This window comes from Falco naumanni, chromosome 8 (genome assembly GCF_017639655.2).
Source record: "Falco naumanni isolate bFalNau1 chromosome 8, bFalNau1.pat, whole genome shotgun sequence".
In the NCBI taxonomy this organism is placed as follows: Eukaryota; Metazoa; Chordata; class Aves; order Falconiformes; family Falconidae; genus Falco; species Falco naumanni.
Window position 1 is genome coordinate 59,685,950 of NC_054061.1, and position 24,027 is coordinate 59,709,976.

The window sequence follows — 24,027 nt, forward strand, 5'->3', positions numbered from 1 at the left end:
CCCTGCCCATCTGCTGGCAGATAAACCTTACAGAACAGTGGCTGCACCGTGTCAGGTCAGGGGTTAATCTGGGCCATTTTGCTGTTTTTCAAGAGTGACTGTGAGGGTCTAGGGCAAGCTAAGAAGAAGGAAAGTGTGTCTAATGCTCCCTCCAGTACTATCCTAGCCTGCAGCTATTTTTTGGCTCAAGGACCCCCAACTCAGTGTAGGTCCTGTGCATTCCCTGGCCAGCTGCACAAGGACACCACCGGCACCCGTTAAGGGCTGTGGGTCTTGGATGCAATGCCCACCACCAGGGACCCAGGCAGGGGTCGTTGTTAGTCTCTTCATCTTCAAGTATCTCCCCTGTCAGCAGCTCCAGGTCTTACTGCTGGTGTAGCACGTGCAGTACAAGGACAACCACATACATGCTTCAGAGGACAATCAGAGAAAACTGATGAGGGATCCAGAGTTCTTCAAAAAGAAATATGGTCAGTAGTTGCATTAGACAGAAGTATATGCTAGGACACGTGCAAGAGCCCAGAGGGAAAACAGTGAGCTAGGAGGGTCCTTCAGGCACTTGGTCTTGCTTTAGCCCAAAGGCTTGGTGGTCCCTCTGTGGAGACCCGCTTGCAAAAGTCAGAAGTATTTCTTAGCCAGGTGTGGAATGGCCCATTCTCCAGGCTTCAAGCACCGCCCCAGGGCATCCTTTCTTAAAGCGGTTTCATTTCCACCAAGAGTAACTGAACTGTATTTTCTTTGACTTGGGGTGAGGAGGAAGCTGGCCGATTTCAAGTCAAGATGTTGACTTGCTTTTCGTAAGAGCAGAAGTCAGCAGTAGCAGCTGGGACACCCCAACCAGCTCAAGTGACCGTCCTGCTGGCTGGGAGGGTACACACTCCCCCCGTTACTGCACACAAAACCCGCACCCAGCCCATGACACACCACATCACTCGAGACAAGGCTGCTGGGATGAGACAGACATGCCTGAGCCCCTGCAGAGGCTCTCTGTGCCCCGATGGGCTCCTCTAGCCCAGGGAGAGGGACCACCACCACGCTCCCGAGGGGCAAGGAGGCAGAAGGGCTGCAGGAGCTGCCAGCCCACATCCCAAGAGAAACAATGTCATCCAGCTGAGTCAACAGCCCATGCCTTCACTTTTATTACAGCCAGATTGTCCCCTTACATTTAAGCCTCTTGCATGCCAAAGGGAAAACGTCCAATATTCTGCAGATAATGGGACCAGCCCCACAAGTTTTCCACACAGAAGTCCAAGTCCCGTGCCAGCCGCTTTATGAGCAGGTAGGTGCCACCCAGTCCTGCCACGGCCATGACAAAGAGCCCTCGATTAATTATCTGCAAGTGCAAAGAGAAACCCCCGGCATCGTCAGAGGTTTGCTTCTACCCTGCAGCACCAAGTGAAGTCTTCACACCTGCACCCACCTAACAACATCCCCCACCAAAGCCGCCACCCAGCAGCTGAGCAGCGCTGGCACACGGGATGCTCACAAAGCTCATGGCACGGGGAGGATGGGCACCACCACTGACCAACCTTTTTCTGCCATTTCCAGCGCTGAAGTGCCTCATGGTAGCGAATTCTGGTGAAGGTCACCTGGGAGGGTTGCAGGAGCACATCACCACCTCAAAGCCAGCCAGGAGGAGCTCACGGTGGCTCAGGCAGTGGGGACCGAGGTGCTGGCCTTACCATGGTGTACAGCGGGACGATGGTGGAAGGCATAAGGGTGTGGAGGAAATTGTCTACATGCTTCCGAAAAATGAACCATGTTGAATTCACATGCTCACGCATCTGTGAAAGAGCAACAGTCACCCCTTTGCAGGATGCCAGCTCTCCCACTGCCTCTCCTGGGGCTCACCACAGGGATCAGAGCCTCCCCAGCCCCAGTGATATTCCCAAGGAGCAATTTGGCTAAAGTCTGCCACGGTGAGAGCCCTACCAGAGTCTTGCCAGAGACCTTGCCCGCTGCATGCATCTCAGCAGAGTGCCATCGCGTTGCACAGCCCACAGGACCACACGCCTGTGTGCAGCTCACCTACCTCTATGTAGTTGTACATGGCTAAATCTGAGATCGCGTGGTCATCTGGCACCCTCAGCCTGGAGAACTCGGGGAGGCAGGCACCTGGGAGAAGAAAGCGGCAGCTCACGGGTACCCCAGCAGGGTATACCCAGCTGCCTTCAGCTGCAGAGGGATCCCCCTCCGCTCTCACTCCTCCCAGCCATCTCACTCACCAAGGTCGTTGTGGAATTGGTCCATTAATTCATCAAAGACCAGACAATCCTCAAAGCCCTGGGAGGAAAATTAGAGGGTCAACAGGCAGAAGGAACCACGCGTTCTCAAGAAGTGCTCTCACAGATGCCTAGCTAGTGTGGCTGTTCACGTGTGCAGGGTCCCACTGACCACAGCTTCAGGGCAGGAGTGTTACCCCAGGCCACTCTGCCAGGGGTCTTGCAGAGAAATCCAAGGGTTGCCTTTCCCAGACCCCCCTCCCACACAGTCCTCTGCCCCATGGGAAGATGACCCCACCACCCTGTCCCCTCTCCTGCCCAGAGGACAGCCAGTTCCTGGTGAAGCAGCCGGGTACCTGAGGGGAGCTCAACACCTGCCAAGGCAGAGGACATCAGACTGTGGGGACAGGCCAGCCCCTGATCTCTATGGAGCTACACTCTAAAACCAGGCATTTTTGGGTGGAAAGAGTGGGGACCCAGCTGAGATGGCCCAGGGCCAGCCGTGAACTTACTGCATTCATGCCCTGCCCGTAGAAAGGCACGACGGCATGCGCGGCGTCTCCCATCAGCACGCAGCGGGAAGCGAGGTGGTAGGAAGAGCACTTCACAGATATCATGGCCTGGGCTGGCAGCAAAAAGTAATCGTGCTTCAGCTCTCGCCTTCAGGCAAAACAACAGATACTTCACTTGTGGGACCACAAGAGACCAGAAAAGCAAGTCACGCCCCACCCAAGCTCAGGAAGCCGGGGCCACGAGTACTGGCAGCATGCAAAACCCGAGCCTATTCACTAGGCAGTTTGTGCTCGGGAGAATGTGGAAAGTCAGCCGGCCTATTTCATTAACTTCCCCTGGGGAGCAAATATTTTGTCTGTGTGTTTTAAGCTCTGCATGCAGCTTGACTGTAAGAGCGTCATCAACAGCTCAGTCCTCTAACAGCGAGCACTGGTGGATGTCGGTCACCATAGGAAGGATACACCGGGGGCTATCGGAGTTTCTATGTTTATATGAAGTCCTGCGATACAGCCTCCTTAAGAGGAAACTGCCTAACACAGCAGAGACCCTTCGTATCAACCAAAAAAAGCCCATAATAGGTAGCTACGTTGCAAAGCAGAAGCATTAATAGGCTGGAGCTCCCACCATCTGGAAAGGCTCCCCTCTGCAGGAAAACGAGGACACACTGAACAGAGCCACAGCCATCAGGACCTGGGAAGGCTGGTCCCGGTCCCCGCTGCCACCAGGGTCCCCGGGAGGAGCGGGATGCACTGGCTCTGTCCTGCTGCACCTTCTGCCCAGCAGGAGAGGGTGCCCGCTGCCCAGGGAGCTGGGGACCGCCTGCTCTTGTGTCTCACAGCCCTGATATTTGTTTTAGCCACACAATCAATAAGTGTCAGTCTTTTGCTTAGTCAGCACAGCGGGTTGTTTTGGTTTCGATTTGGGTTTTTTTGCCAAGTCCAGATTTTCTCAGTCCTTCGCTAAAATGTCACTGTTTGCGCAACCCAGCTCTTGAGCAGCGGGACTACCTGCATGCTGCTGGTTTCGGCATGCAACCCTTACCTGTGCTCTGGCAGAGTCGCTTTGCTCACCCACCTCTAGCACCAACCCCCCCCCCCCCCCCCCCCCCCCCCCCCCCGCTTATGAACAGCTATTCCATCCCTTGAGTTCAAAGCCTTGAAGAGCACTACAAAAGCAGCGGGAGGTGATCTGCTCTTTGTGGCAGGGATTGCGCTGTGCCCCCGAGGGGCAGAGCGGTGCTTCAGTGCCGCTCCTGCCGCGGGATGGGTCTGCATCCCACTGCTGAGCTTGTTATCCCAGTGCTGATGCAATGTAGACCGACAGGCAGTGGGGACCCATCCCAACAGTGTTTAAAACCTGTCACCAGGACCTCAAGGCTAGGTGGGAATGCGTGCCCAGCTTCGTGGCACTGTGCTGATGAGCCAGAAAGGGAGATGGGAACACTTACTCTCCGATGAGGGGGATGGCATCTGGGAAGTAGGTCTGGAAAAAATCCAGCACTTGCTCGCCCGTTGTGAGCTTCTCAAATTCCTCAAAGGGCATGAAGAGCGTGCAGGTGAAAGACTTGTCCTGCCAGCCAGGGAGGAAGGTCAGAAAGAGGCCCAGAGGCCATGGAGAGCACCTGGAGCAGCAGCTCAGTGCCCAGCCTGTCACCCATCAATTGCAGCAACCCGCCTGCAGCAGGGATGAGTGCCCGGCCATCCCGTTCCCCGTGGTGGGCTTGCACATGCTGGGTGCAGGCAGAAACAGGCAGCATGTGATCTGCCAGCATGGGCATAGCATGCTGCCCTGGTACTCCCGTGTCTACTTTATAACATCCAGCTGGTTTTGGGGGGGTTCGGCTGGGCTCAGACGTGGGGGCAGAGAGAGGTGGTGCAGGTATCTGCTCAGGGCTGTGAGGCAGGACTGGTTCTGGGGGTCCTGTCCTGCACTCCCCAGGCTGTGGGACACCCGGCACAGGCTGAGGGTCCCTCCTGGCGCCTAGTTGGCCCTCCCAGCCCCTGCCATGTGCCTGTCACTGCAGCCAATTCATCCCCACAAGCTCCATCCCATGCCCCAAGGGAGTGTGGCCATGGGTTATCACCATGTTGGGCAGTGCAATCATCATGAAGGTGTTTCTTGGCCAGATATGGAGGTAGTTTGGTTCCATGGCAAACTGAAAGAGAAGGAGAATTGCCTTGTGTCCCTGCCCTGACCTGCTCAGCTTGCGCAGCCCAGCCACTGGTTCCCCTCCACACCAGCACACTAGTCCCCATCCTTTATACCATGAGAAGACACAATGACCACACAGGCTCCCTTTCTGGTCCCTGATGGTTCAGGTAGAAACAAAACAAGGGCAAGAGGAAAGGGTAGGAAAGACAGGCAAAAAATCTGCTGGTTTGCAATGGCTGATGTCCTCACAGAAATGTTCCCATATACCCAGGACCTCTCAGAGCTAGAGTTAACCCCACCACTCTGGGGCAGGCTCTCTAGGATTTTTTAGCCGGGTTCCAAGACATTGCATCCACCACTGGAAGAAGAAGAGATGCCTGCCTTCTCTTAGGAAAGCTTTAATCCCTTGACTGACCCCAGGTGAGAAATTAGTTTCTCTAGAGCTGCTGTAGCAGAGCCACCATGAGAGAAGAGCAAGGTGTCCCACCTGCAAAGGTGGGAGCAGACCCTGGGACAGGCACACTTACATCTCCATCCTTGGGAGGGATGGTCAGCTCCATATAGCCGTGAGGAATGTATTCATGACTGTAGTTAAAGCGTGCTTGCCTCATGAACTGCTTTCTGACTGTTGAGAAGGCTCCATCACATCCCACAATGAGATCGTAGGTGACTTCCAAGGGCTGCTGGTCGGCTCTGAAACCAAGAGAGTCCCTTAGACCAATCCTGCCGTAACTCCAGGCCAGCTCAGCACATCTGCCTTTTGCAAAATGCCAGGGTCGCCTCCAGCATTATTAATCTTCTAGGGTGAGGGAATATTGTCTTCCACTGACTGGGACGCTTAGCGTTAGGTTGAATAATTATCCTGTAGGTTATGAAAAGCACAAGTCTGCCAGATCTACCCAAGAACGCAACAGGCACTGCACAGGGATTTTTCTTAGGTATTTCTTAGAGCCTGCATCCCCAGGCAGACATGGGACATGACCAGAACTTAACACAACTACGAAACAAGGTCGTTAGCTGCCCTCCCTGATAAGCAATCTGTCCCTGAAAACCAGCACAACAGAGCCTGGCACATTTATTCCCCGCACAGGTCAGCGAGCGATGCCTAACCTACAGCCAGGCTGCTGCTGCTGCTGGGGGGGTGAGTAGTGAGTTGCTTAAATTTATTTTCAGCCTCCCCATGAACCCTGTTTTCCTGTTTCTCCTTTCCAAAGCTGACACGGAGTTCTGCCCGCTCAGTAATAACACACTAGTTTCAAACCGAGATTGCTCAATTGTTTGAGGTTTTATGAATGATTAAGCAGAAACTAACAGAACACAGCACTTGATCCCAAGCTTGCGCAGGGATTACCTTTTTATGGTTAATGTCCCCAGCTCTGCATTGCACCCCAGGAGCTTGTGTCCAAAGTACACTTTAGTGTTGGAGTACTTCTCAGCAGCTGTGAAAAGAAAAGACAACTAAATGTAGAGGCTTGTACTGTGACCCCAAAAATATTTCCAAGGGATCCCTAAATTACAGGGGCTTTTGGCATTACAGCAAATAAATTGTTGTGTTGAGTGACGGCTGGCAGGCAGGACACACTAGGGCTGTGCTCGGTCAACTCTGGTGACAAATATTTAAAAAGTGCAAGGAATGCCGCAAAGTTTTCTTTCTTCTCCTCGCTGACATGAGTCACTGACCTGTTTCCACTGTCACTGCATTGTATTTCAGGATGGGGTGAGGTGTCTGCAGTCAATGGGAAATTTGGCCTGGCCTGATTACATGCTTTGCCACAGTGCTCCAATTTCTGACTGTCTGTACAATCAGGGGTTGTGGAAAATGCTGCAGACCGACCGTGGCAAGGGTAAGGAGGTATCTCCTGCTTTGGCTGGTGGAGTTTTGGGAGCAGATGCCGGTGCCAGGAGCTGGGGATTGGAGGTGGCTCCCACTCGATGGCTGATGTGGGAGAGCCGCATGCGCAGAGAGGCCTCGGAGGACTTGTCTGAATATTCTTTTGCATCAGACAAGCAGCAGGGAAACAGCACCGATTGTCTTCTCAGAAACACAGCCAACTCACGTTCACGTTTTCTGAGAGCCAGGTTATGCAGAACTCACGGGCAAAGAGAGCTGGGTGGCCCAAAGTCTCCTGCGCGTGGGGCAAACCTTAAATCCTCAGTGAATGGGGTGTAAAAGCGTTTGCAAACAGATCTGGCAACCTACCTGTTAGCAGCTCTCTGTTTAAGTTTGCTCTGTCCACAGAGAGGATGTACTGCAAGGCAAACAAACACGGGGTTCAGGAGGCATTGCTGAAGGATGGTCTGCATAGCCAGGTGGGAAACACCACCCTCTCCAAACTGCCCCACCAAAACCAAGGGGTCACGTAACCCCGTCCCACTCACAGCATCCTTTCTAAGAGCATGAGCCCCAGGCTGTCCATCACACAGAGATACACATGCTGCCCAAGACCCCTCACGCGAAGCATCTCTGCAGCGGCATCATGAGACCAGTACCTGGTTCTTCTTCCCATATGGGATGGAGTACTTCTTCCCTGAGGGTGTGTGTATCCTCCTTGCCCACATGGGGATGCCTTTGGTCACAATCTGAAATGGAAGGGAACACAACCCAGCCTTCTGGCCCAAACTGAGATGCCGGGGGGAGGGCACAAGTTACCAAGCACCGAACCCCCTGCGCACTGCACTCTGGGCACAGTGGGATGCTCCCTGCTCATACCAAGGTTGTTCAAGTTACCGGGGAAAATTTTACAGCGCTGTCAATGCCAAGTCACTACATTTTACTGAGATTACTTACAAGGCCATTCTCGTAAAAATCAGAGGGAAATTATTTTCTAATAGAAGCGAAATGAAAAGTCCCAGGGTGCTAGATGGGGCAGGTGATAACAGCCAGTTTACATGCTGGTGCCACAATATGAGCTGTCGAAGCCTGGGCTCCTCCACAGGGACCCCGGGGCCAGGAGATGCCACCACTGCCAACAGCTGGATGTTGTGATGCAGAGGAGCGCTGGGTTCTGAGCCAAGCGTGCAGAAGTCTGTGTGCGTGGATTTCAGGGGTCAGCCCAAAGCTCAAGGTTTTGTGGGGAAAATACAAGTCCGGGCATGTCACTGGGGAAACCAGCCCCCTTTACTGCATCCTGCTGGTACTCCAGCTCTTTTGGGAGCTCACCAGCTCCTGCCCCGTTTGCTCTCACCCTCTAGGAGGGAGGGGAGCACGGCGGGAAGGTAAATGCTGGAAGGTGTTGTCTGAGTGATGGTCTCCCAGGGAAGCATGCTGTACCATGAGCAGATCCCAGCTGCCTGGGTCAGGGAGCTGCCCCCAGACTGGGGGACATCCCTGTTGGCAGCTGTCCCAGCAAACAGTGGAGAGCCAGGCTGCAGGCGTGCAGTGGGAGAGGTCTGCCTCCACCCTTACAAAAGCAGGGCTACCTCTGCGGTGGCACCTGCCTGCTCGGGGACTGGAAGGGAGCCTGTCTATCAGCAGGTGAAGTCAACAGCATTTTAACCACAGAGACCCCACCACTGACAGACACTGCCAGGGTACCTGCTCTTCCATCCCCACGGCTCGGAGGGCTTGGCATCCTCTGTGGGACAGGGCTAAGTTAATGCTTCTGCCACGGGTAAAGCTGGCCACACGGATATCTGTACGGAAAGAGGAGTTGGTTATGGAGACACCGATACTGATACCACAGCCTGGTGCAGGCAGCATCTCCCAAAATCCCTGCAGTGACAGCAGGCAGGGCAGTGAGGAGTCCCCACCCCCCTGATCTGCATGCAGAGAAGGCAAGCATCAAAAGGCACGTTCAGCTGTCGGGAGGGCAGCTGAGCATCTTGGAGGGCTGCTTCCTCCATGCCACCTTTAGCCTGGAAGAAGCAGCTGCAGCCAAGTGCTGCAATGGGAATGCTGGATCCTGATGGTGCTGGAGGGCATGTTATCACTAAGCATCATTTCCCCTCTAAGTAAAGAGCACCCTGGCAGCTTCTGCTGAGACCCGTCACTGTTCACATGGAAATGTCTCATCTCTGGCCTGCTCCTCCTCCAAATGCCCTCACTTAAGCTTCCCATGTTGTCCAGCCAATGCGTGTGGCAGAGCCTCATCCCAATAGCTTTCAGGGTTGCATCTCAGCAGGAGCCATGGGCCAAAACCAGGAGCAGAGCAGCGGGGACAGGGGCAGCTGGGAGCCGAGCAGCAGGACCACTGCCCCAACATCTGCTGCAGCGGGAGCAGCGAGCACAGAGACCATGTGTCAGATGGGGTTTCTCCTTCCCTTTGATGCCCATTCAAGTGGAGTTTCACCATCCACGGTGTCATTCTCATCTGCTGTCTGGCTTGCCATCTCTGCCCAGGTTTCATTTACCTGCCAGCTGATAGACACTGAAGGCAAACAATTTCTCTGCCTTTCAGCCAACACCTGGGCTCCAAATCATCATTTCTCTGTTGTGATACCCTGTGGTGCTGAAGCCTTCCTGAAAGCACTTCATTTCTCCTTCTGCCCCTCTTGCCACCAGCCCTCCTCACCACCGTGGCAGTGGTTATGAGTCGATGCTTTTAGCCCTGACAGAGATGCTGCAGCATCAACAACAGCCTTTGCTGCCAAACTTCTGACCCTGCTTGGTTCAAAAGCACTGTGCTATGATTCTTCATGCAGAGACCAGGTTTTGAAGGTGAGCATTTGAATTCATGTTTGAGCCAAGAACATAAAAAAGGGCATAATTTTAGTAGCTGAGGGGTGGGTTTCCTCCACACAAAACAACGTATTTCAAATGAATGCTCCTCCCCACCACAGGAATTAAAGGGAAGAGTGAAAAGAATATCCCTGAAGTGTCATGCTTTCAGATTTAATTTTCTTTCTGCAGTTTCAGTGAGCCCACACAGTTCCTGTTTAGCTTCTTCAAGGACTGTTATCAGTAAAGGGACAGAAACATATTGATAAAGCAGTAATGATCAGGTTGAACTTACCTTGTCTGGCTTCATAAACGTCAACTTGGAAACCTCGTTTAGCGAAGAAACAGGCATTTAATGCACCCACCTGTAAGAGAAGGATCAGTAATGGGGAGGTGTTTCACTAGTAGCTATATCACACATCACTATGAGATGCATCAAGGGAAGGCAGCAGTGAGGGGATACAGCTCAGCATATACTGGAAGATCCTTTGCTCAAGAACCTTAGGGGACTTCTTCCTGGATACAAGTCCTCTGGTACCCCTGATGTGCCTGAAGAGCCTCCAAGACAGAAGTCACCCATCAAAACTCATTGTATAAATTTGTACCAAGTTCAGGGCTTGTTTACATGCACGGATTGATTGCAGCACGGCCCTCCAGCCAGAGGCAACAGGAGCTGGTACAGGCAAGCTCCCTGCTCCCCTCCAGACTGTATTTATCTTCGTCAATAGAAATCAGGGGCTGCAGCATTCCGTTGGGAACACAGCACGGGATGCTAGACCTGTGCAAAAGCAAGATGTTACCTTAAAAAGGACAACACACCTACGTCCTGGTTGTTATGTAAATGGATGGCTGTCTTTATCTTGTTTAGTTTCCATCGTTAATCACTGTCAGAACTACAGACTCTGATGTCATCGCCCTTTTCCAGCAGCATGGGGAACAAGAAACTAATGGCCAAAAATTCTAAAGAGGTTTAGGTGCTGCAGTGCTTCATGCTGTCCTGTAGAGTCAGACCACCCTGCAAACAGTACTGCAGGAAAACAAATCCCCCAAAAAATTGGGCAGAGGAAGGGATTTCCTTTTAGCCTAGCACTTACCAAGTCTCAGTCCTCGCAAAGCATTTCACATCAGTGACTCGGTTAAAGCCAGAAGCAGCCAAGGGGTGGGAGGATCTGGCAGCCCAAATGAGAACTTGTTATTTAGTGAACCTGGGCACCACAGCTCCACCTCCCAACCCCCTTCCTCTGAGAAAAATGCTCTTGGAGGCAGGATTTTTTTGCACACAGTGTTCAAGGCAAGGTTAGCCACAGACACACATTTCACCTCTGGAGCATCTCAGCAGCAAAGCTTTTTCTTGAGGGAAAGAGCCACTCTCCTCCTACAAAGTCCTAGCTGCTCAAATGAGCCTTGCTGCTTCCCGCAGCGGGAACTCAACCAGCTCCTCTGTAACACCTCGTTGTCTGAAGGAGGAATGATTTCTCAGAACCACAGAATGGCCAGGGTTGGAAGGGACCTCTGGAGATCATCTAGTCCACCCACCTGCTAAAGCAGGTCACCTAGAGCTGGTTGCACAGTCATATCCAGGTGGCTCTTTAATGTCTCCAGAGAAGGAGACTCCACAACCTCTATGGGCAGCCTGTGCCAGGGCTCTGTCACCCTCAAGGTGAAGTTCTTCAGATGGAACTTCTTGTGCTGCAGTTTGTGCCCATGGCCCCTTGTCCTGCCGTTGGGCACCACCGCAAAGAGCCTGGCCCCGTCCTCCTGACACTCGCCCTTGAGGTGTCTGTAGACATCGATAAGGTCCCCCCTCAGCCTCCTCTTCTCCAGGCTGAACCGGCCCAGCTCTCTCAGCCTTCCCTTGTAAGAGGGATGCTCCATCCCCTCATCATTTTCATAGCCCTCAGCTGGACCCCTCCAGTAGTTCCCTGCCTCTTTTAAGAGAAAAACAATCCCTCCACATCAAAGCAATGCTTTCACAGCTCTGGCTCCCCGGAAAATGCAATCACACAGCAGCTAAATTGAGTTTCTTACCAGACCACCACCGACAATGGCGACTCTTTTCCCCCGTGGGTCACTGGGCTCCATCACCGGGGCAGCAGCACAGGTCGCAGGGTCTTGTTGCCGTGTCCCGGCTCCCTGTCCTGCTGTGTTGCCCTCACCAGCGGGAGGGGAAGGGAAGGATATGGACTGATGAGTGACATGTGCATTTTTCTCCCCTGGTTCATATTAAAGTTTAACTCCCAGCACAGAGACTGTAGGTGAATCAGCCTGGCCACGTGGCCAGCCGCGCTGAGCCTTTGGTGAAGGGATGTGACTGTGGTGTTATTCATCCAGGCCTTATTAAAAGGTCTCTTTTGAAAATTGTAAAGCAATTCTGCAGTCTTCAAGAACCTCCTAACGAGACATGCACAGAGCATGAGGAGAATTTGCATCTGCTGGGCTGTGACTGCAGAGGCAGCAGTGGGGTGATGCAGGGTAACTCCTGAAGCCTTGCAGGCATTCTCCTGAGGGTGAGATGTGAACCACACTGCTACCCAGGGGCCTGATCCCATCTATGAAGACACCTTTTGCCCAAGAAAGCTGTGTGTGGCTTGAGCATTTTGGAGCATGATGCAGAGCAGAGGGTCCATGTCTAACCTCCAGAAGCTTTCAAAGACTTGGATGAGGCTGGGAGGAGACATCTCTGTGAGTACCATCTCACATGCCCATCCTTGGGAGGAAATGTTCTGCTGAACCAACACTGCACACAGCAAGCTTGGAAAAGGGGGGAACAAGTTACAGCCTACACACAATTAATAAACAGCAGCAAACCCACAGACATTAACATACACTAACTACAATTTATTGCTAAACCTGCACAGCACAGCCCTAAACAGCAGATTTGTCTCAAAGGAGCAAGAGCAAATCCCTGTGCAGGCACAGCACCATTCTCCATTACAGGTCCTGGGTGCAGCAAGCACTGTGCCACAGTCCCAACCTGCAGTACCATCAGTCAGCAGAACCCCCCAAGTAGTCCCAGGCCCAAGCTTAAATAGGACAGCTGGCCTTGGGGAGGGTGGGGGTCTCAGGTGCAGCTGGTTGGGGTCATTAAAAGCTACTAGTGCCCTGGTGCTGTGCCCAAATGAGTTGCTTCTGAAGACCCTCTGCTGGGCTTCTCTGATCTATGTGGCAGTGAATTGATCCATGCTGACACACACACAGAGAGCAAACAAAACAGCAGAGGGGGCAAAGAGCAAGGTAAGTTTTACACAGTAAATAAATTTTCATTATTTGTTTTCAGAGCACAGACAGCACACCATTAGCTTCCAGCAGTGACATTTATTATTTGGAAATGTTGCTCTCAGCACCCTTCGCATACTTGTCTGGTAGACTTTCCAGATTATCCCACCACTCTGGCTCACCAATTTGATAGCATCACTTTAAGGTATGCCAATTAATTCAGGGGCTCCTGTGGAGAACCCAGCATACAGTCGTGTAATTAAAGCTGGTCTGCAATGCTGCTTTCTGCAGGAGCAGCCCCAGCTGCCGACCGTGCACCTGCTCCAGAGGCAGAGGCAGGCAGGGGAGCATCCGACCCGACCCGTTGGTGAGCAGCACTGTGTGGCATGATAAATGGGCCACAGACAAACAGTTTTTCCTTCCTTCCAAGATGATAACATCAGCTTTTTGCTGCCAAGCCTATCTCCTTAGCTACTGACCATAGCTTTTGGCAAACGAGACTCAGTTTTCCCTGTCAGGGTCTATCTATGCCCAGCACAGTATCTTTTTTTCTTGGTCACCATTCTAAACAAAATTTAGGTCCCTGGGTTATCTTCATCATGTTCACCGACAAATCGCACCGGGCAAAACCAACATAAAGAAGTTCTCCACTTTATGAACAGGGGAAGGTGGGAAGACATTGAGAAAGTGCTACTAATTCATTGTTTGTCTTTCTGTATGAAACACAACCGGGCTGCTGAAAGCATGAAAAAGTATTGCTTGATGAAAACTGTGAGTGGGCCTTCCAAGGAATCCTAAATTAAGCCAAAAAGAACAGGATAGCATGGGCTTGGATTAAAGCCTGCCCTCTGAAAATTAGTGGGAGAAACAAGGAAAGGAAAAGTGTTTCTGTCGCTGAAGAAAAAGACATGTCAATATCCAAGGGACAACTTCAGGATTTTATTTATTTTCTGTTTAAATCAAGTCTAAACCCTGATTATATGAGGGAAAGGTTGGGAAATAATGAAACACATATACCAAATTCAGGCTGCTTAAATCGCCTTCCAGTAGCTCCTTGAGAAGGAAAGCTCGGGTAGCTTTGTAAATGTGAGATTTGGGAGAGCCTGAGAGTCAGAAGCTTCCTGGGGCTGAAAAGGTGGCGGGCAGTTAGCTGTGGGTAGGTGTTGAACTTCAGCGTTCAAACCCGCTGGCTGCAGGAGCAGATTTCTGTCTGTTCTCCTCCACTGAGGATTATTTATCCAAACAGTGCATGAAGACCACTCACGCAGGTAGGGCAGAGTGCTGGTCTTGAGGAAAATCCAGTGCCAGGGGGTAACTTGCATTTGGATCATTCCCACTCAGCTTTACCTCCATGGGTAGGTAGTTACTGTAGGACAAGTATACCTGAGGATCACTTCAGATGATGAGGTTTGGTGACTAAACCCTCATTCAGGCATCCCGGGTTAGTTTCCATCACCCTCCCCAGGACAGCAGAAGGCCTCTTTGCAAGGGGCATTTCCTCGGTTTGGACGTGAAGGGGACTCTCAGCCCCGGAGCTGGGTCATACTCACTTGCGAGGGCTCAGAGAACGCTGGTGTCAAGATTATCTCCTGCCCAGGGGCTGCTCTGGGCTGCCAGGCCTGCAAGACACTTTGGGTGGGTTTTCTTGATTCTGCAGAGAGATGGGCAAAAAAGCAGCAATTGCCTGTGGCTGGTCTGGGCTTGGAAGATGTGAGGAAACAACTGAACTAGCAGAAACAGGGGTGAGGAGACTACAAGTGCATGGTACGTTCATTCTGAACATCTGCAGTCTTTCTGCTGCTCACTTCTTGAACCAACGATGCGCAGCTTTACAGACAGACTGTCAATCAGGCAGATTCTTTAGGAACTGTTCAAATCCAGATTGACCTCAGAAATGCTGTGGTCCACATGTAGAGGAACACGTACTGTCAGTACATGGGCCACCTGCAACAAGAAAAATGGCTTTGTTGTGTTTGGTAATAGCCAAAAGGACAGTGTAGGTGTGTTGGATCTCGTAGCTTATGGTGGACAGTAGCTGAAGGAGGGGAAGAAGACAGTTTAAAAGCCGTGACATCTTCCTTTGCTGATTTCGGCAAATGGCTAATTGCACCGATTCTGGAAGGAGCCAAAAGATCTTTGCTGGTACAGATTACAAATCCACGTAAAAGTGAAATGGGTAGAAATGTTTATCCCTTGTAATCCCATTAGGTAAATACTCTGTTCAGGAATGCAAGTCCCTTGTTAAAGATGCCGTATAGATACCCCTTCCAGCAGGTCCCCCATTGCCTGAGGATGCAGCTGCCTCTGTCTCATCCTTCTGTTCCCTAAGGCTTTGAAAGAGCCATAGCACGGAAATAAAAGCCGCGTTCTCACCAATGCAACAGTAAGTCCCTGTGCCAAAGTCCCATGCCACCTCACCCCCCTCTAGCAACGTGCATTTCTTTACCAGCTTTGGCACATAAGAACCTTCTAACACTGCTGCTTCCATGCCTGCCTTCTTGGCTGTCCCCTCCTGACGTACTTGGCATTCGCACCGCTCTCTCCGGGCTCAGACCTTGCCCCACTGGCATTCGCAGGAGCAGCCTAGTTCCAGCACCGGTCCCAGTGTGATGTGCCCACACCTAGAAAGCTGGCAGGGACGAGCTCAGCCATCGCAAGGAAGGCACAGGCAAGTGAGCCCCTGGAGGCACACGCCACTGACCTCTGCTAAGGACTCGAGGGCTCTGCAGACCCGGGCGCAGCCTGGGGACAAGTCCATCCATTCCTGCTCCTGGAAAAACACCCCAGCTGCAAGCACAGACTTATCTCAAAAGCTCAGCTCTATTTCTGAGTACTCCCCTCCCTTTGTATCATTTTTCTTAGTGAGTGGTGGTGGTGGGCTGTTCCAGGAATTTCTGATTAGCATGTCTCAGCAGTGTTTTAAGAATATAAATCCTGCTGGGAATCTTAGTGCTGTAAAATGCGCGCAGACCTTAATTAGCAGGTGTCCGCTGGGTTCACAGGGAGACCCCAAACGCAGGGTACCAGCCACAGCAGAGTGGAGCCATGCGGCATCGCTGGGGGGTGGCTCTGTGCAGCAGGAACACAGCTTGCTATCATTTGTAGACTTCGCCTGCTCCTCATGTTTATTACACAGTAAGCAAGGGTTAATTACTTGAGTTGTAAGATTGAGTGTATCAAATCATCACTTAAACCACCTCAATTCCGTTGTTGCATTAAAGGCAATATTCAGGGCTGGCCTTAGTGAAGAACCAAGAAGGCGTGGGATTGTCTGGTCTGCCTTGCCACCCCACCTGCGCAGGAAGGATGGACTAAAAGTTTACATCACGGCTGCCTGTTTACTTACGTAGCCATGGCAGGGAGTGTGCTGCCGGTCCCAGGATGTGCCGTGGATGTGGATGGGAAGCCCCCATGGGGCACTGGGAGCATCCCGGTGGGAGGGTAGTGGTGATGGTGGTGCACCACAGGTAGTCTAGGCCTGTCTGCTTTCACAGCCAGGGGAGCAGCAAACTGCAGGTCCTTGTTGGAGAGAGAGAGAAAGGGCCACGTGTGAAATCTGTGACCCCACGGGAAGGGTCTGTGGCTGAGGGGCTGGGTTCCCACTCAGCCACCCCTTGGCAAAGGGAGTCCTTCAGCCTGTGTCTGAGGATGAGTTTTGCAGGCTCCAGTATAGGAGGTTGATTTCAAATTTAACCTGGTATTCAGAGGCACTCAGACCCCACTCCCCCACCTAGTTTATTCCACTGCTCTACGACAGGGAAATGCACGGTGCCAGGATGGTCTGGGGAGGAAGATGGGGACCAGGGGGATGCACACTCTTCCTCTGCCATCTCCCCTTAGATGTGGGCTTCCCCGCAGAAAGCTGCAGATGAGTCTGCTGGCTCTCCCTGCACCACTGTCTGCCCCACTGCAAGGCAGAAAGTGTATTCAAAACTAGAAACTGCAAAGTTTAAGGGAAATAGAAAAGGACTTCCGTCTGAGGCAGCGCTCGGCACAGCTCCGACATGGGGAAGAGCTGGCACTGCCTGCCGTTTGCACAGCACGTCCACCCTGGAACCATGGTGGAGGAAGCCAGTGGGCCCCTCCGTGTCCCGGGCGGCCCCGTGGGATATCGGTGCCCCGAAAAGCGAGAGCTGGCAGCTGCTGTGGGAGGCTTTCTGTCCAGGGCAGCCGTTTGGTCCCAACAGGTGCAAAACCCCATCAGCTCCCTCCAGGCCATGGGATGGGCTGTGGAGGAGGATTGCATTTCCTACCCCTCCGCTAAAGCTGGGGCTCAGGGGCTTTTAAGCTGTTTGTCGCTTTTGCAAACAGCCTGTAGGAAAAGTGCGAGCAAGCTGGGCAAGGACTGCAGAAGTGTGGGAGTTACTGTCTCAGCACCTGAGAACCTCAACATCTGAGCGAAAGAAAACAAATCTTTCTTACAGTACAGGGACAAGATGTAGTTAGCCTGAAAAAGGAGGGGTAGGAAAAGTCCAAGGGAAGTTTTTGCAACACTGAAACATTGCCTCCTCCCCAAAGATCAGCTGTCCTTGCTTCTTAGGTAATAAATGCTACAGAGTAGAAACCAGAAATACATTTTTCCAAAGCACTTAAGGATGCTAAGGATATCACTTTGTTAAAAATAGCTCAGGAATTGAGCATCTAAGGATAAGTTCAAAATTACCTACCTCTTATCAGGCACTGGACACGTTTTGGAAAAATCCCTATAGGGATCTACACACCAAAATACCTTTAAGATCTATCCTTTCAGAGCTCGATAGCCATTGATTTTCAGAGAGGCAGGAACTAGAGCGGTGGGGCTCCAAGTACAGTCACAGAATCTGTGCTTCAGGTCTAGCGCATTTGAAACTGCCAGCTCAAATTTTACCGATTACAGGATTTGTAACACAAATACTGCCCTGCTGTTTGCAGCAAGCGGACCTGCAGCAGCAGATGCCCAGTGCAGATATCTTCCGTGCATAGTCTCATTAGTGGTTCAACAGTACAGGCCAGATAATTTTTAGAGCTGGAATGAATCTACTTTGCACTTGTGGAGGAGATATTCTTCCACGAGGTCCTTCCACAGCACTTACCATGGTAAAGAGGCAGGCTGTGCTTTCTGGTGCAGTGGGTTTTAAAGATTTGCACAGATGTTGTATGGCCCAGCCTTTCTGCATGTTTCATCCAGGCCCTGCACCCTCCCAAGGGGATCAGCCATTGCCTCGTGTGAGCAAGGATGCCCTTCAGACTGGTGTGGTTACCTGCTGTGCATGCTGGAGCAGGGGAGAGCTGGTTTGAGCAGGCTGTGCGAACGCCATCGGTGGCAGAGCCTTCAGCATCATGTTTTGCATGATGATCTGGTGCATCTGAGCGTTCTGCATCAGCATCATCTCTACCATATCTGGGAGGAGGTCAACCCAAGGAAGAAAGTAAGAGCTTTATCAGCAACAGACAAGCAGCAGAGGCATCTGGGTGAGAAATGCCCTCCAGCATACAGACTGGTCACTGCAGCCAAGACAAAGCAGCTGAAAGGGACACGTGAAGAATATTAGCGTTATTTGCACAGGCAGTGCAAAATTAATGCCTATGCATAATGAAATCATACCAGCTTTCCTGTTGCTCCTCCCTCCTACAAGAAAGATGCTGTTGCGCACCTTCTGTCTGATAATTTCCCTGCAACCAGCTCTGACTACGTTGACCGACAGGCTGGAGAAGGGCTGAGCACTAGAGCTCTTGCTTACTCCAGCGTGGACCCACTGCTTACAGTGCTCTCTGTTGCTTTGGCTCACGATCATTGCTTTCCATCTGAGAGGTTTCCTCTACTTTACACGATATTGCAGTGCCACCTTGAGAGTCCGCTGCATGCACATTAGATCTGCTTACCATCATCTCTGGGTCCTGATCACAAAGGACCTTTGCAGTGTAACTAATTCACTCAGGGTGGGGGGAGAGGAAGGAGGGAAAAGGTAGAGAAAAAGAAGGAAAAATAACATCAAGGCAACTTTCCTTTTTGTCTTTAACTGGTCATACCAAAAGGAGCATACATGTATCAGCTTCAGAAAAATCATGTGTGAATTGTGACTATTTTTTTTATGAAAACAAACTCCAATTTAAAAATCCAGACGCTTAGATAAAGAAAGAGCTGAGAAATATTGCAGTTTCGCAACTGAGGATTTCTCTGTGGGATGAAGAAACCTTTGGCTGAACGCTGAGTCAGGGAAGTCATCCCAGGTTTTTGGTCTTGTATTATTTAACAGTAGCATCCACCTATGTTTAGAAACAAACTCTTTTCATTGGTATTGCACTATATTTGGAACAGCACTCTCAACAGCTCTGTTTTGTTTCCAAACATGAGGCATAATAAAAGCCTGTTTTGTTCTGAGGAGATTGAGCAGCAGGTTAAGAGGGAACAAAAGAATAAAACCAGATTTTAGAAGCCTGTTTGATAATTCTGGAATCATCCATGTGCACGAGTTTGACCTTGGAATATTCCTCAGTGCCGTGGGTTGAGCTGTTTTGCTTTCCCAAGCTTTCCCAGCAACTTAACCTGGTTTTATTGAGTTTGTAGTCCCTTTTTCTTCAGTCTTAGTGATAAGAGTCTGCCTGAAAGCCTCTCAGAAATGGTATCTAGTCCATTTATGGACTGCAATTCCCACAGCAGTAGCCCCGTGATGAAAAAGCACATCGCTAACTAGTTTGGATGCTGTCCCGTGCCCCCTTCCACTTCCATGGCACCTTGCCTGCCCTCTCCAGGCCTGATGATGGAAGCTGGCTGCTAGACAGGTTCATTACCTTCTTTAATGCTTCCAGAGCGGGGGGCTGCAAAAGGCTGGGCAGGGGGGATCTGTGTGATCAGCGGGGATGGCTGAGGTAACTGCTGGATGATGGTGGCAGGCTGAGGCGGCATCTGAAAAAGAAAGGAAAATGGAGAAGTTGGGGTTGGTTTTGGCCAGCTCCCTCATCTTTGGGAAGGAAAAGCAGCGAGTATCATCTGCCTGGACTTCAGTAAGGCTTTGGACATTGTCTCCCATGAGATCCTTGTGGAGAAGCTGTTGAGGTTGTGGGTTGTATGAGCAGACAGCGATGTGCATTGGAAACCGGCTAGGCAGCCGGGCCAGAGCGTGGGCAATCCTCCCACAGCTCTCGGTACCTCATTCCTATGGTAAACCATTTACACTGGTCATTCTGTCCCTTACTTGTAAAATGATTTCCCTTAGTCTTGCCTAGGGCAGTAAAGGTCCCATACAACAGCAAGAGATGTGTCTTTGGTGGGATGAGTGTCTCCATACAGCTGCCAAGTGGTTGTTGTCTCAGCCTGGCACAGCGCCAGCAGCGTGTCCCAGGAGAGAGGATCCTTACCGTCTGCTGGATAATCCTTGGTGGCTCCGCTTGGGAAGCTGGAAAAGGTATCTGGTAGATACGCGGAGAGGCAGATCGGTGGTTATGACGGTGTCCTCCAGCTGGTGCAGGGGGCTGTGAAAGCTCTTCCAGAAGGCGCTGCTCCTGCAAAATCAAGTATCTTCTTAAAGAAAACCTGGTGACAGGAAGGCAGACAGTATTGTTATGCTCTCTGGACTAAATCGGGATTAGCCCCTGGGAGCCCATGGCAGGTCAGGGCGCAGCCTCGCTCACCAAAACCCTGCTGCAGACACATCCAGCACTGCTGTGTCTGACAGGCAGACCACAAGCGACCACTGCATGAAGGGAAGCACTCAGCCAGTGCCTGCACAAGTATAAAGACATTTTTTCTTCCTGCATATCTTGAAGCCATACAGTTTTCAGCGCAAGGGAGAAGGAATGGAAAAGAAGTGAAGAACAAACGGCCAAAAGTCTGGGAAAATGTTTTATTAATGGTTGGTACCCTCCACAAACTAGGAGTAAGTACCAGGCACGATTGTCCCTATTTCAGCGGCATTAAAAATCCCTTGTTTGCATTTTGGCACTACCCCAGAGAGCTTATAGTACGGCAGTTCAGGACAAACAGCCCACCAACCAACTGCAGCGGGTGCAAGCATCGTTAGCTGCAGTGAGGGAAGGCATCCTGCTCTCTGGCCCCTCTCCCTGATTAGCTGGCCCAGCCTCTAAACTCCAAACCAGCAGAGGACTGAACACTGCTCAGCCCACAACTGAAAGGACGGGAAAAACCTAAATCCACATTGGCAGTGGATGTACAGATAACCTGACCCTTTCTGTTGTTTCTGTCCACAGAGAGAGCTCTTACCCTAAGCTCCTGCAGCAGATCTTTCCTTCTCCTTAGGGCGTTTTGGAGCATATCCTCCTGTTTGTTCCCTGGAGGAGGAGAAGTCCATTATCTTCTCATAAGATCACAGAGACAGAGCTGTTATAGCACTTACATTATGAGATTAATTTTGGAAAACATGTTCTAAGATAGCTTGACTTCTTCCACAAAAGTCTTTAGGCTACTTTTCTTGTCAAATCCATGGAGACAATGACTTTATGCCACAGGCAGACTCAGCTGTTCAGCAGCTTTACAAAGGCAATGCGCCTTCTGTGAAAAGAAACTTTTCAGATTGCTCTCTAAAGCCCCCTTTTAACCTCCTGGCTTAGCAACTCATTTCAGCCTGGAATTTTCTACGTTTGCTTTGTACATGCAGGCGATGATCATGCAAAGTATAAAAAAAGTTTGTTGTGAAGTACCAAAACAAACACAGTTTTGAATATCAACTTATCTGTTTCTTTTTTGTTCTGAATCAACTTCCTTTTCAGTTCTTCCCACATGCTGCTGATTTTGAATTAGCTTGAAATGAAAATCAGAAAGAGTGTTTTCAGATACATTGGAGGCATGCCTGGCATCTGCTCTGAAAAGCACCACTTTGTATTTTGAAACTCTAAGTTGTTAAAGGGATTTATGATTTCTGGCCACAGCACTGAAAATTTCCAACTCTTGGTGCATCAGCTCAATGAATATGAGCCCAGAGTACAATCTAGAAATATTACTGATCTCCTACTGGTAGCCTTTAATCCATAGATAATATAATTATAAACACTGCATGTGCCATGCAAAGAAATGAATGCACTGCACGTAGTATGCGTACCTTCCATGGGAGTGTTGTTGAAGGGAACACACTTGTATGTGATATGTCACCACAGTCTTTGACAGGGTTTGGTGAAGACACAAGTTATTTTCAGCTCCCTTACTTATCAACTTTTAGCTGGTTCACTAGCTTTTATATTGTCTAAACTTTGGAAGTTTTATAAGCACGCTGGATTCCTAACTTCTCAGCCCAACCCAAAGTTAGGACGTGACTGCACATGTGTGTGTTTCTGGTAAAATGGTTTCCCAGCTTTTATCAACACAACCAACTCAACCAACTATCAAGACCAACTCTTTCAGTATAAGGATTTGTTTCATAAGCTGAGTCACATTTTTTTACATTGGAAACCGTGTTCTGGTCTGCACAAGGCTGCGCTGGTGAGCTTCAAAGCTGCAAAGCAGCATTTGTAGTGGAGTGTTCCTCCTGCCTGGCTCCCTCAGAGAAACACAGACATCCCAGTGATTCCTTTCCAGGATCACCAGTGCCAAGAGTACAGCTGGACTGCAACAGGGGCTTAGTACTAGGTACAGGAGCTAGAACAAATAAGATCACCAGTATTTAGCTCCAGCTGAACCTGCATCCACGGCTGAGAGGCTGCAGAAGACACCTGGGCAGGAGGTCATTCCTACATCAGTGCTTGTCTGGTGGATCCCTTCCCTTTGTTGAAAAAAAACAGTAGAAGAAATCCCAAAGATAAAGTGTGGATAGCTGCACAGCATAGCAAGCCTGTTCTTGCATCAAGGCCGCTAATATTCACCGGCTTAGTTAGGACTGAGACGGCTATAGAGACTGACATTACTGCACGAGCTTCACTGGAACTTGCATTTTTACTGCTTCTAGTCCCCAGGGCTGCATACAGGTGTAGATTACATAGGCTGAGCTGGGGCAGCACTGACTCCAGTTCAGAGTCTCCCTCCAGTCCTCCAGACAAAGTCCCTGTCACAGACACTAAGACAAAGCAAGTTCTGACTACACAAATGCCCAGCTACTGAGCGTACAACTCAGTTTAGGGAGGAGATGTGATCATCTGGTATGACCTAGTGAGGAACTCGTGCCTGAGAACATCATTAAGCCCTTTCTGTATTATGTCCATAATCAGAACAAATGCTTCTCTTTTACTTGCAGCTGGGAGAGGTGACTCCATCTTCTCTAGGTTCTCTTCATTTTCTAGTCTCTGTTGGCAGAACCACAAAAAGGACTGGTTATGAGTCAGGCAGCAAAGCTCACAACAATTTCCAAGCCTACCTTGCAGGGAGAGGTAACGGATGTCAGATGTGCTGAAGGTGGAGGAACAGGGCTGAATGGAGACCTCTGGGTGTGTTAGTGTGCAGAGCCACAACAAAGCTATCGGGGCTCTGCTTCCAGCAAAAGTCTGCCTGTGTTTCACCAGGCACCATATCTTATGTGAACATAGACGAAAACAAAGACAGGGAATTGCCTTAAAACTGTCTGAGGTCCTCTTTACCCAAAATTTACTCCTAAACTTTGCCTGTCACAAGTCAAACTGGTTTTGAGCTAACGGGTGACATCTCCCGTAAGAGTGAAGTCTCCTTAGCTCTATTTTTAATTTACCGTACGTCCACATAAATGTGTACAATGTTATTTAAGAAAGCAACAGTGACCGTAGCACCCTTGCACATTGGTCTTCTTCTGCTTGTGCGAAGAAAGAGGTTCTCAATTGGCTGCAAATCCTCTTTGAATCTCAGTAGTAATATAATTATTTAAAATCCAGCGTTAATGCTTAAACACACAAGAGCAAAAAACAGAGCAAAGGTGACCACTGCAGAGTTATTCCCTTACCTTTTCTAGGAGCTTGATTTTCAGTCGTGTCAGGTGATCCACCACTGGAGGATCTGTCATTGTAGTAATTTCCTGGAAGAGTAGGCAGGCAAAAACTGGTTAAAAAGTTAAGCAAAGGCCAATAGGTTTTCAGTGGTCATTTTTCCCCTTCTGTGATCTTCATAGAAGAATAAGAAAATAAAATAAAAGACTGAGCAATTGAGGGGAAAAGATAAAAGCTTCAGTCTCACTCCCAGATAAAAAAAAATAGCACAGATGTTCACCACAACGTCTCAGACGCAGCTTTTTCTGCCATTTCTTTCAATGCAGTTTAGTGCTGCAGGTTGCGATGGTCACAGAAGGGTAACTCAGGGTGAATATTTGTCTGTTCTTAGTGGTTGCTAGCCTTTCCCCAGCAGTGTCACTAGGCTTGGCTCTCTGTGTTGTCAGCGTC

At 50.3% G+C, this 24,027-nt stretch overlaps 2 protein-coding genes across 2 annotated transcripts; both read right to left on the bottom strand.

Annotated features, from left to right (window-relative positions):
* Nucleotides 1-1,115: 1,115 nt before the first annotated feature.
* On the bottom strand, nt 1,116-11,739 carry KMO (kynurenine 3-monooxygenase). The gene is made up of 15 exons (XM_040603409.1): nt 11,572-11,739; nt 9,839-9,908; nt 8,422-8,519; nt 7,377-7,466; nt 7,087-7,135; nt 6,238-6,325; nt 5,414-5,579; nt 4,819-4,890; nt 4,183-4,304; nt 2,735-2,882; nt 2,226-2,283; nt 2,033-2,115; nt 1,683-1,784; nt 1,530-1,589; nt 1,116-1,333 (listed from the first exon to the last, which is right to left on the bottom strand). The coding sequence occupies exons 1-15, from the start codon at nt 11,623-11,625 to the stop codon at nt 1,166-1,168; spliced, it is 1,428 nt and encodes a 475-aa protein (XP_040459343.1). The 5' UTR covers nt 11,626-11,739; the 3' UTR covers nt 1,116-1,165.
* Nucleotides 11,740-16,101: 4,362 nt separating this feature from the next.
* On the bottom strand, nt 16,102-23,666 carry C8H21orf58 (chromosome 8 C21orf58 homolog). The gene is made up of 7 exons (XM_040603922.1): nt 23,595-23,666; nt 22,914-22,968; nt 20,960-21,027; nt 20,098-20,241; nt 19,531-19,645; nt 18,000-18,139; nt 16,102-16,278 (listed from the first exon to the last, which is right to left on the bottom strand). The coding sequence occupies exons 1-7, from the start codon at nt 23,652-23,654 to the stop codon at nt 16,102-16,104; spliced, it is 759 nt and encodes a 252-aa protein (XP_040459856.1). The 5' UTR covers nt 23,655-23,666.
* Nucleotides 23,667-24,027: the final 361 nt, after the last annotated feature.

Bases quoted from the DNA above. Each gene is read 5' to 3' on its own strand.
- KMO (XM_040603409.1), bottom strand. From the start codon at position 11,625: ATGGAGCCCAGTGACCCACGGGGGAAAAGAGTCGCCATTGTCGGTGGT. The intron at 4,891-5,413 runs GTAAGTGTGCCT...CTTCTCTTTCAG, and splicing joins TCCCTCCCAAGGATGGAGAT to TTTGCCATGGAACCAAACTA. The intron at 4,305-4,818 runs GTGATAACCCAT...CCTGGCTGGCAG, and splicing joins TGATTGCACTGCCCAACATG to GACAAGTCTTTCACCTGCAC.
- C8H21orf58 (XM_040603922.1), bottom strand. From the start codon at position 23,654: ATGACAGATCCTCCAGTGGTGGATCACCTGACACGACTGAAAATCAAG. The intron at 21,028-22,913 runs GTAAAAGAGAAG...CTCCTCCTCCAG, and splicing joins GTCACCTCTCCCAGCTGCAA to GGAACAAACAGGAGGATATG. The intron at 18,140-19,530 runs GTAATGAACCTG...ACCTCCTCCCAG, and splicing joins CTCTGGAAGCATTAAAGAAG to ATATGGTAGAGATGATGCTG.